The following is a 12,852-nucleotide window of genomic DNA, read 5'->3' as shown; positions in this document are numbered from 1 at the left end:
CAGCTGAGGTTGGCAGTGTCTGAGCGGGTTGCTGTGCTATGAACTGAGCTGGTGACAGAGGTAATGACAGAGCTAACAATGACTGAGCCGTTAACTGAACAGGCAATGGAGTAAGACACTGAGGTGGTAACAGAGCGGATGACTGAGTGGGTAATGGAGCCGTTAACTGTGCTAAAGACTGAACTGGTGACAAAACAGGAAACTGTGCTAATAACTGAGCCACTGACTGAGTTATGGACAGCAATGCCAGTTGTAGTGGGAGTTGCGCTTGTGGTAGATTAGGTGTCTGGCTCTGGGCTGCTCTCCTCCGGGGAACAGGAATGGGTGCTGGGCCTGGCCGAACACCAGCCATCCCCACCCGAGGAACAGATACGGGTGCAGGGACGAGCTGGGCTCTGGCTGCCTCTACCCTGGGGGCTGGTGTAGGTGCAGGAGCTAGCTGGACCTCTGTCGCTCCCACCCGAGGAACTGAGACGGGTGCAGGAGTCGGCAGGGTCACGGCTGACCTCACCCGGGGAACCGGAACAGGCAAAGTCTGGGTGTCCATCAACCCCACCCGAGGAGCAGGTACGGGTGCCGGGATGATAGGAGCCTCTGCCAGTCTGAGAACAGAAGCAGGGACCAGCTGGACCTCAGCCACCCTCTCCCGAAGAACTGATACGGGAGCTAGGGAAGGCTGGGCCCACGCTGCCTTGGTTACAGAAACTGAAGCGGGAGAGCTGAGCTCAGGAGCAGAAACAGACACAGGGAAAACAGAGTTAGTGGAGCTAGAAACAGTGTTAGCGAACAGAGATTCATGGCGGGCCACTCCTAGCGACTCTGTAGGCCTTAAGCTGTCCATCTTAGGAGTAGCAGTCTCTAAAACAGTCATTGCACAGGAAGATCCAGGTTTAGCAGAGTCAGAGTCTGTAATACCGGGCACAAAGGGATCCGTTATGGACACAGGAGCATTCACACAGACCGTTTCTAAATATACAGGTTGGGGAGCAGCATAGTCCAGGAGTGGAGACACACCACTCACAGTCTCACACTCAGCAGGTACAGAGACCGCAGAACTGTTAACTTCACAGTGCTGTTCACAAGTATGCGGCTCAAAAACGGTCTTTTGCTTCTCTACGGTGAAATAATCTGTCTGTGAGTTAATTGCTGCTGACCTGGGAGGAGCACAGGAAACATAGTCTCTCTCAAACACGGGCGTGAGGGTAGGCACTGCAGGACCAGAATTAACAGACCCAGAGTTAATGGCCTCAGGGATGACGCGCACGGGGCTTATAGTGCCAGGATTCTTTAATTTAGCATGAACAGCAGTCTCTAGAGTGGTGATGAAGTCAGTCTCGTGCGTAATAGAAGCGGAGGCGAACGTAGAAACAGTATGAGGCCTAGAAACACAGTCATATTCAACCTTTTTGTTCTTCTCTGGTGAGTTACGGACGTGAAAAACAGCGGACTCAGAAAACGAATACTGTCCGAGACGGTCGGGCTTGGAACTCGCATGGAAAAAGCAGTCAGATTCACTCACCACCGGAGCTTGCTCAGTAGCTTTAGCGTGGCGACGGCGTGAGCGTCGTGTTTTCCCGGGAACTGTGCCGTGAGTTCCCGAGGCAGTGGGCGCAGGCACTTCGGTGATGTCGGCTGGCTGAGCCGATGACGAACCAGGCTGCGCCGGAGAGACAGGGAGCTTGTGCAGCTCTGAGCGCGGAAGTCCCAGGTAGAGCGCAAAAGCCTGCAGCGGGGTAAGGCCGTTTGTCGTCGGCTCGAAACCACTCCCCGACCGCCGAGTAACCCTCTTCTTTGCGCGGGACGTGGGCGGCGACCGGAGAGGCGAACCAGAAGTCGAAAATGCCGGAGGAGTTGTGGCAGGCGATAGGCTGACTCCTCCAACTCTTCTTACCGTGGGGCGGTGTGGGGAAAAAGCAGCAGCCTTTGCCATTTGGACGCTGCGCGGCCCACCTAGCGCCCATAGAGTCCCATGAAAGGCAGACTCGTGCTCCCGGGCGTGCCGAGCCTCCTGCCTTCTCCTCTCGTTAGGGAAGGCGGAGTTTGCACGCTGCCGGTTCCGAACGGAGTTTGCTGGGTCCATTACTGGTCGTAGTCTTCTGTCATGGTCGGCTGTGTGGCAGGCACGATGAGGACCCAATCGCAAAACTCACGGACTCAAGGGATGAACTCAAAAGGCAGCTTTATTGCTGACAGGAAAATACAAAACTTAAACTGGGCACAATAAACTAATACTTGGAGAGAGACACAGGGAAATCCACGCAGCATGAGGGAGACTACGACACAGAACTGAGGGAGACGCAGACATAAATACACAGAGGGTTAACGAGGGAAGTGGGAGCACACGGGGAACACAGCTGACACAGATAATCATAACGAGACAGGGCAGGAGTGAACACAACATGACGCATACTGACGAGAGACTGTCAAAGTAAAACAGGAAGTACAGAGGTTCAGACAGGAGGAGAGAGCACGGGGAGAACACAGACATAACAGGCTGGGGAAAACATGGAATAAAACACGAAAGGGGACAAGGGCTCATGAATACATAGAGGGGCACACAGGGGGTGAGAGTCACAAAGGGAAAGCACACAGGGAACCACATAACAGGGCAACTCAGGAAACAGAACCTAAACAGGGAACTGAATACAAAAATACAAGAGAACTAAGAATACTGGGCCAACACGGCCCAGGACCATGACACACACTGTTTCATCCTTCAGCTTTACTTCCAGCCTGGAAGTATCCATCCATCTTTTAACACATATCAAGCTTACAGTCATGTATGTTATATTATAACATATATTTCACTAGCAATGAATGAAAAACATTTATTGATAATGAAGCAAAACGCTAAGCCACAGGCTGCAATTTTGAGGAAGGCATCAGAGGATCGCTGGCAGCTCCGGGCTTCACAGATCCTCCTGATAACTTTGAGAGAGGCTGACAACCAGAAATGAAACCAAATGGGTGTGTGGCGTAAGCAGGCATTTACAGATGTATGCCAGAGAGAGGAGGTTTTTCAGGAGTGGCCTAGCTCTTGATCAAATCGTCTGTACTTCCAGACAGTATTTGAACTTTTGGAAGTTTTCTCATGTTTCCCACTAATTCCTGTTTAACCTCTTTGAGCTTATTCTTTTTCTTCGTTTTTGTTTTCTAGTGTACTCGTTGGTCACTTCATTGTCTACCTTCATATATTTAATTCTGGCTTTGAAGATTTGAAGATTTAGAGATTGGATCTTACGCTGCCTCTGGTGTTATGCGTCTCTTCCTGTAAACGTGGGAAGCGCTGTTGTGTCATCATCAAATCATCGTCAAATTTAACACTGAAAATCTGGAATTTGACATTTTTATCTCACAAAAATGCTCCTGGTTTAAGCCTCCTCTCCGGCTGGGGCCTTTCTGTGTAGAGTTTTCATGTTCTCTCTTTGCCAGTTTGGGTATTCTCCGCCTCCTCTCCCTTTCTCCCACAGTCCAAAGACATGCATGTTAGGTGATTAACTGGTGATTCACAAGTGACATAGATGTAAATATGTCAACCAGTCCAGGGTGCACCTGAAATCTCTCCCCATGACAGCAGGAATAGAGTAATCCCACCTGGACAAGCAGTTAGGAAAACGGTTGGGAATGCTGTGATTGATCTCTGCTGTATCAGTTGTGGCCGGTCTTTTATAAGCAGTGACCTGCGCTTCCCTCAGCAGTACAATAACTTATTGGAATGTTTTTAAAATCATTGTTTAATAGCTTTGCAGCAGTAGACAGCAGGGAGCAGCAGAACTTTTATCTGCAAAGCACATTATACAATAAAAACTGACCAAAGTGCTCCACAGAGTTGACCTAATGGTTGGATAAGAATACAGAAGTTGTGAAAAAGTCATGAGCAAAACAGCACTGCACCGAGAACAAGTAACCACAAAGCAAAGAGGGTGAGCAATGACTATTAAAATGGTAGTGAAAGAGTAAAGCTCATAAATACATTAACTAAAGAGAAATATCTGATTATTCATTCTAGAATTTTCTACTTAATTACAGAGTCACTGGATTCACTGGATTTTGCATCAGAAGTTCCCAAAATATCTGTAAAGAAACATTGTTAATGGCGTTAATTCTGTTGGGGTGGACTGCAGAGAGCACTGAAATGCAAGTTGTGCAAACAAAGTAACAAAAAATGAATCTTTGATTAGAACAATTCAAAAGTCCAAAGCAAGTACAAATTCCAGGAGATCAGAGACAAACAGAGATCATAAGAAGGGGAAAGACTACATGTATGCAGAGGAGAAATAGCCAGGAAAAAGATACGTGTGAATGCAATCAAACACAAGTGAGACTAATAAACGCAAAGCAGATAATCACACTGAAGGAGAAAAGGAAGTAAAACTGCAACAGGACACAACCATCAAAACAAAACAGGCCAAGAGACAAATAACAGTGAGACATGAAGATTAACTTGAGCACGACAAATTCAGAATAACGTATGACAAAGCTTTTGTTACTTTGAGGCTGTAATTCAGGCTTCTCTGAATAGACAGACCTTAAAGATCTCATCATATGATTCCAGCAGAGCTTCCAAAAGTAGAATGAGAGGCAGAGGCTGTCAGGACCCTCTCCTCCACTGTCAATGGATTCAGGAGACAGAAACCTTCTCAGCTTTTAGACTTATGATAATCTGAGTGAACTATCCTTAAGTTAGTCAAACAAATTTATTTACAAGGACATTTAAACACGTGAGGTGTGGAACAAAGTACTATACAACTAAAATAATAAAAGAAAACTTTTGAAAACATGAAATAAATCATAAAATAAATGGGAAAAAACAATTAAACAGTAACAAGAAAAAAGCCATTAGAATTGAGTCTGAAAATGGGTTTTCAGATCATTTACAGTAGCCACTCCTACTGCGAGATCTCCTCTGTGTTTTAAACCGAAGCATCTGTTAAGCAAACTTCTAGTGGGAGTAAGTTCAAGTTCAGAGCAGTAAGAAGATGCTAATCTGTGCATTAATTTGAAAGTAAGGTGGGCTGCTTCAGATTCAGGCTGCCTCTTTGTAATACCAATGTGCTTGTATGCCAGTATTGCAGGTTTGTAGTTTATGTTTTGTCCTGTTTGTTTGTGCTTTTGTGTTTTTCTCTTCTCTTTCCTCTCACACCCCAAACCGAGCAGCTGCCCCACCCTGAGCCTGATTCTCCTGGAAGTCTCTCTTCATTAGAAAGTCTTCCTGTGTGTGTGCACATGGGTTCTTTCTCTACTATTGTTTGGTCTTTGTGTCACAATATAACATCCCTTGATAATTGTGTAGGGATCTATATGCTCCTTGAGCTAAATTCAGTACTACAGCTAAAATAAATGGTGCAACTTAAACGGAAGGAATGATCTTGTGTCAGTTGTGATGAACTGTTTGCTCTTGTCACACATTTGGTACTGCCCAGCTATGTCCTTTAGGGGGCAGTAAAACTCTTTCCTTTCATTTCTACATATTACTTTTCTCTGTGGCACGAGCTCCTGTGATTTGAATAATGTAATCAAGTGAAGATGTTTAAACAGGAACTGAATACAAAGCAATGATATCTCTCAGACAATCAAGTTAATTTATGTCTGACTATATAAAGTAATTTGGAGACAGGAGAGGTTGCTGCAATGATAAGGCGGAGGTTTTTCTTGTAACTGATTAAAGGCTCAAAAATTCTCATTTTAGTATTTATTAATTAGCAGATAAATCATTTTAAATCTATTTTAATATCCTTTCAACGTAGACTTATAGCTTCCACTCTAAAGTAAAGACAGTTAACTCTTAATTTAGGAAAAAAGATAAAGAAACTAATTTACAGTCTTGGAAACTGAGTCACTGACAGCAGGTTAGTTTCTACTAATATCATCCAAAACCAAGAAGGAGAAGGATGAAAAAAAGCTGAGCTAAAGATGACGGGAATCATGGGAGAAAAGGGGGCGTCATCATTATGTAATTTCCACCTGTTGCTCGGGATGGACGGCTGGCAGCTTCAGGCCTCGAAGCACAATCGTGTGAAAAGTGTGAGTGTTGGCGTGATCGTCACCATTTTCCGCTCAGTTCCTGGAGAATATGCACAGTTGGTGTGGAGGAGAGTTTGCCACCTCCACAGTATTGTGCTGAGAACAGGCAGCCACAGATTGTTGGACAGCATGGCAGTTAATACAGGTCACTGCTGATCTGTCTTTTTGTGCTTTTCACATCTTCTTCCAACTGTAATCGTTTTCTATAATGAAATTTACCGCATCAGCACGAAGTGAGCTGATTAAATCTGCAGGGTGGAACGTGGTGCTGATAAATCACTGCACTACATGATACGTTCATTGACCAAAAATATTAGTATTAAACTCTTAAACTATGATGTATGGGCTCAGATTTCAGTAGCAGATGTTTAATCCACTGTGGGAATATGCAGAAAGATATATATGTTTTAGAATAACTAGACGTAGCTTTTGGTATAGTAGCAAAAAGTATTTGGACACAAGCTGATTATCTATCTTTATAGGATGGAGTATATATATGCATGGATTTCAAGCACTGACTCTAAATTACCATTAAAAGGCTTCTTCAAAAGCAACTAGAATTATAAAGATGAGTGCAGGGAAGATTGAGCTCCTCTTTAATTGGGTTTGTAGTTTTAAAATAACAGTGACAAAAAATACAAGATTTGTCACTGAGTGCAAGCAGAACCAGAAACATTTGATGCATATTAGACTGTAAAATATGACTAAAATAAAGAAAATCAGACAAGAGTGATCAACTTGAATTGCCTACGAGATCCATGAACGTTTCTATAATACAGCACAGTTCATAAGTCATCTGACGTACAATCAGCTCAAGAGGGAGAGCTATATGGTGGAAAGCATTCATAAGAATAAGACAGCAAGGACTATATCTGAGAAAGAACAAGCGCAGAAGGAGTGAAGCTTCACAAGAATTTTTTCTGAATGAGAAAATTAAAGGTTTAATTAAACGAATTAAACCTTTGTGAATCTGATAGCAAAAGGTTTGAGCTGCACTGAAGCTACAATAAAGCACAGAGGTAGGAACGGTAAAGTGATGTATTCATGCTGGAATACATGCAGAAGACACAGAGTAGGATAATCCAAAGCAAAGAGGCTGTCGAATGAAAATAAAAAGGGGAAAATAAAAGTTGTAGTGTGACCCTCCCAGAGCAAAATCCACTGGATCCCTGGCGGAGCACCAGTGTGTGTGGGGGAGGTTAAAAGAAACATGTCTGCAGAAGGGTACAAAAAAAGCAGGGTGTACTTTAACAGAAGTGTCCGTCTCTTAAATCTTTAATCTCTTAAATCTTTCCATTAAAATTCATTCATTGATCCATCCATTCATCTTCAACTACTTCACTTCAGAGCTCCTCTGGAGCCTATCCGATAGGACGAAAAGCAAGCTACACCCTGAACAGGTCACCAATCTGTTGTAGGGCTGAGAGACAGAAAACCATTCACGCCTACAGCTGATTTAGAGTCACCAATTAACCCAGCATGGATGCCTTTGGACTGAGGGAGGAAGAGATCCCTAAGAGAACCCATGCTCAAACAGGGAGAATATGCAAACTTCACATGGAGAGGCCCAGGGATTCAATACCAGGACAACTGTGCTGACCACTGCACAAACATATGTCCATTATAAACAGACAACAAAACAATATAATTTATATATTTTTCTTCTCAGCTGACTTGACATTTATTTTTCAGTAGCTGTACACCTGGTCACACCCATATTTATATATCACAAAGACTTCACGCACAGTGTTTTCAGGCTGCAGCTGTGATATTGCTGATAAAACAACTGAAGTTTTTTTTAAGGATTAAAATTAATTAAAAGACAAGATAAAAATAGAGCTGACCAGTGATTTGTAGTCAAACCAAAACATTTTTAGATGGAAGTTAAAGTGGCTTTCATGGGGACTCAAACGCAGGACTCATTTTCAGTAATCCCTGAGCTCATTTCTATGAGTGATTTTAGAGCATTTGGTATACAGCAGTCTTTAAGTAATAAAGAAATCGAGGATTGAGGCTCAAAAATTTGTTCATATTGACGCCTTCTTTTTGCACATGCATCACAGGAAATGTTTTCTGAATATGTTCGGCCATACTTCAAAACAGCATGCACTTTTCCAACCTCCGCCTTCATGTTCACCTGGAAGAGTGTACATGCTGATTATGTAAAAAAAAAGAAAAAGAAAAGAAAAAAGAGCGCCGTTCATGAAGTTTAAGTGACAGGCTGTTGCGCAAGACAGCAAATCAACGAACTGTGACAAATTTGTAAATGTTTTATTCATCATTATGAGCGGCAGCACTAACACTGATTCATGCAGTGGTAATAATCAAATATCAGATAAACAGGAAAACATTCTAACATTTTGCCGCTTGGCCAGCTGGTTTTGTTGATGGGGGAGGTCTGGTTTGGAAAATGTAATCATGGGCTAATCCCCTCGCATGCGTATGACTGCTCGTGCCAAAAGGAAGGCTCAAAAAGCAAACCTCCATCTGTCCGCCAGGCACAGTTGTTCCGACGAGAATAAGGTAGCGCGTCGCCTTTTACGCACAGCACTGCGACGGAATTAAAGCAGAGTCCGAGCAGCTCTTTGTCACTTCGTCGTTTTTCAACGTGCACCGCAAGCTTTCGTCTGTCCTTTACTTTGTGTGTGTGCGTTTCATATTGACTTTCCAGACCTGTAAAGTTTTTGGACTTCTAACTTCTATCGCGCGTAAAACCGGGCTGGTGCGCGAGAACACTGCAAAGCCTCTTTTTTTTTAAAAAAAACAAACAAACAAATTCCTCATTTATTTGAACCTTTTAAACGAGATGGAAAACTTCACATCAGCTCCATTGGAGAACAATACTTTACCGACATGGGTGGACCACAGCATTCAGTACAAAGTGATTAGCAGTTGTCTGCTCTTCATGATTTGTGCTCTAGGAATTGTTGGCAATGTTATGGTGATCCTGGTGGTGCTCACTACTAAACATATGAGGACTCCCACCAACTGCTACCTGGTGAGTTTGGCTGTGGCTGACCTGATGGTGCTCACAACGGCTGGTTTGCCAGCTATTCCGGAAAGTATCTTCGTATCTTGGGTGTTTGGCCGCTATGGGTGCCTCTGCATCACCTACTTTCAGTACCTCGGGATCAACGCCTCCTCTTGCTCCATAACAGCTTTCACTATCGAGAGATACATCGCCATCTGCCACCCGATTAAAGCCCAGTTTCTGTGCACGCTGTCCAGAGCAAAAAAGATCATTTTGTTCGTCTGGGCTTTCACTTCCATTTACTGCTTGATGTGGTTTTATCTGTCAAACATCCAGGAAACGGTGTACAAAAACATCACCATCGTCACCTGCGCCTACAGAGTTGCCAGGAAGTTTTATTTACCCATTTACTTTTTTGATTTCGGCGTCTTTTTCGTGCTGCCGCTGCTGCTCTCCGCGGTTCTGTACGGCCTCATCGCCAGGATCCTCTTCCTCAACCCGCTGCCCTCCGACCCTAAAGACAAGAAGAAGAACGGACACAACAACCACGCCATCAACAAGAGCACCAGTTGTAAAAACTCTCGACACTCCAGCTCCACCGCGACCTCCCGCAGACAGGTGGGTGGTGTGTGAGCGTGGGGAGGATGAGAACCAGGATGTTTTTACTCTGCTCATTCAGCGAGATGTTGCAATTTTTTTGCACGGGTTCGTAAAATTATTCAAATATAAATGAATGAATAAACCTAGTCACATTCTACAGACATTTTAATACCAGTTATTAAAAGACAAAGTGAATATTTTAAAGTAATTAGGAGTGGAAATAGTTGTCATTTTCAGTATACAAAGGAGTTTTTAACATTTCTTCATTAAAAATAAGTATAATTATAGTGATTGTTTTGTTAGTTAATTTGGTATAAGCTCTACAACATGTGAAAACTGAAGGTTTCTTCTGAGTGCAATCAAAAACCCAAAGATGGACTTCTTATTCTACGATTGCAAAGAAATGAAATGAAACAAATTAACATTCTTATGAAAAATAGCAAAAGATAAAAACAATGACCTCATCACAATTACAAATTTTGAATGTTTTCCACACCATAAAGATAGCCCCTCCATGTGTTAGAAGTACCTCTGCAATATCATTTAGTATGCACAGGAAATGAATATGCAAATTGAACCACACCTCCCACCTTAGCCTCTTGTCTCTGCTGCTGCAAGACTCACTCAGACGTGCTCTGGAGAGAATAGAAAAGCACCTCATAGAAGTGTGTGTTAAGTGTGAGAGGAAAACCCAGCCCTTCATTTAAAAATCAGTAGGTTAGGAACACAGAGTGGGTGCTTGTTCCACAAGTCACAAGAAAAAAAACAACGGAATAAATACAATCCACAAAGAATGGAGGAAAGCATTTAAACTAATTAACACTTGCGACAAAGCTTTTATTTCACTTACAGTGACTCACTGAGTTCTCACCAAGTGATGTTACCTTCAATTCACCCGTGTCGTCGCTCGTCTTCTCCCTGTTTGACAGTTTCACTGACACACACACACACACACACACACACACACACACACACACACACACACACACGCACGCACGCACGCACGCACGCACACACACACACACACACACACAAATTATGAAACAATGGGCAGCAAAACAGCAGTAGAGACTCCCACAGTGAGCTGAAATGAACCAAGTGCACATGCACAACATGAACCTTTGGCTTGTTACATAAATCTTATCCTGTACTGCCAGCTTTCATAAGCCAGCTCCACCCCACAATCTAAAGGGACTGGTTGGTTGTCTGAATCTGTTATATTGAAGCTGTTATTCATATACTGTAATTCCAGTGTGATTTAAAACTTGTTTTTTATATTTATTATAATGTGTATATTAAAGAGGTATTGAACGCTGGGGTCAGTCTACACAATTTTAGCCTAATTCTGGACAACATGTCTGTAATGGGGTTACCACGAAGGAAGAGATTGGCAATGATTCAACAACCAGAAACCCTGCAAAGTCAATTAAAATCAGCAAATGTATTGACAACAGAGGGAACAGCCAATAGCAACAAATACTGGTCATATTGGTCAACTTAGAAGCAAGCAATTGAAGTGACAACCTACTGAACTGAAGGATACTGTTGACTGACATATGGCAGGGTTTACCTGTGTAACTTCAGCCTGGAATGACTTAGGACTAAGAGCCAGCTAGAAAGTGATGCATTTTAGATCATGTTATATATGAACAGGGTGATTATCATCATTTTTTCTTGTGTTGGGTGTCATAACGGATGAAAACTGATGCTCCATCGCATCGCCCTAGCTGAGAAAGGCTAGCTCGTTTTTGATGATGGGGCAGGGAAATGAAAAAGCCAATAATATATAGTCTGCTTCGGAATTTTGTGTTCATTTTCTTTTCTGGAAATCATGAAGGGAGCCATTCCACTTCCCACAAATTCCTTTCTACAGAATCTGACTACAGTTCAGCCAGAGGTGCAGCAGAGGGCGCTTATTCAATAAAAAGGAATGGAGAGGAGTTGAGATCAAAAAAGCCTAAATATTATTTTAGTTGTTGCAAAATAAAATAATACAATTACAGTGAACAAGTCATACTCATAATCATTGTGCTAATGCAGTTCTGGTCCACTGATGATTTAGGAAAGGAGACGCTCCCTTGGCGTTGCTCACTTACAAGTATTTCTCAGCACATGTTAGAAATGTAGTTAAACCGTGCGTGTATATGAATGTTGTGTTGTGGTGGTTGAAGGTTATGTTACCAGGAGGCTGCTGCTAGAAATATTCTACTCCTGCTGCTGGCTTCATGCCTGAAATCAACAAAGCGTAGGCTGAAAGTAGCTCCCAGAGTGTGACAGCCAAAAGGCTCGTGGAAAGATTTTTAATTAAAATCAAAGCTACATTTATTATCGCAACCTCTTCTATCTGAAGCAGAAGTTTGGAGTGGGAGTTCTTGAGTGCTTAGAAGTTTTCTTTCCTTTTACATCATCCTCGATGTTAAAGACAACGAGCAAGACGGGTTGGTTACCAATGAGTAGTCCGTCATATCCCTCGGTCGAGGGGACACTGACCATCATAAAACACAAGAAATACTGTGTGGTCACAAGCCTGCATTAATAAATAAAACCAGCTTCCCCATATGCAGGAGCAGTTCTCATATTTCTCCTTCCTTCCCACTGCAGGTGACCAAGATGCTGGCAGTGGTGGTAATCCTCTTCGCCCTGCTCTGGATGCCGTACCGCACTCTGGTGGTGGTCAACTCCTTCCTGGACAAGGCCTATTTGGACAGCTGGTTTGTGCTTTTCTGCAAAATCTGCATCTACCTCAACAGCGCCATCAACCCAGTCATCTACAATGCCATGTCTCAGAAGTTTCGTGCCGCTTTCCGCAAGATCTGCCGCTGTGGGAGGAAAGGCTCGGATAAACCCGCCACCTACAGCGTGGCCCTCACCTACAGCGCTGTCAAGGATACATCAATGGTGGAAAGCACTGATCACTTCACGACCGAGCTGGAGGAGCTCACTGTCACTGACGAACTGCTGTCTGATCAGAAAATGATGTTCCCAGACCCCAGTGTCTACGGAAAGGTGAACTTCAGTGACAATTGAGGTTTTCTTTGAGGCCAGAGAGATTTTCTTTTTTTTGGGGGGGGGGGGGGGGGGGGGGGGGATAATTGAAAATTAAAGACTTTTAAATGTTGCTTAATGGAGTCTGTCAAGTGGAAGTATTGTTTTCTCAGTGCTTGCTTACCTTTCAAAGCGAGGCTGCTGAAGCTAGAGATGTAAACACAGATTGCAGCCAGTGATGCGTAACAGCAGGCTTTGGAGCGCAAAGCCAA

At 43.4% G+C, this 12,852-nt stretch overlaps 1 protein-coding gene across 1 annotated transcript; it reads left to right on the top strand.

Annotated features, from left to right (window-relative positions):
* The first annotated feature begins 8,456 nt into the window (after positions 1-8,456).
* trhrb (thyrotropin-releasing hormone receptor b) lies at positions 8,457-12,636 on the top strand. Its single transcript, XM_085262393.1, has 2 exons — positions 8,457-9,613; positions 12,197-12,636. Exons 1-2 carry the CDS (start codon positions 8,831-8,833, stop codon positions 12,620-12,622), a joined length of 1,209 nt encoding a protein of 402 aa, XP_085118519.1. The 5' UTR covers positions 8,457-8,830; the 3' UTR covers positions 12,623-12,636.
* Positions 12,637-12,852: the final 216 nt, after the last annotated feature.

The sequence above is a fragment of the Mchenga conophoros genome, linkage group LG22, assembly GCF_057382185.1.
Source record: "Mchenga conophoros isolate Kocher_MC1m ecotype Shallow Benthic linkage group LG22, M_conophoros_male_GT1.1, whole genome shotgun sequence".
NCBI classification, from domain to species: Eukaryota; Metazoa; Chordata; class Actinopteri; order Cichliformes; family Cichlidae; genus Mchenga; species Mchenga conophoros.
This window is presented reverse-complemented; position numbering and strand designations above follow the sequence as displayed.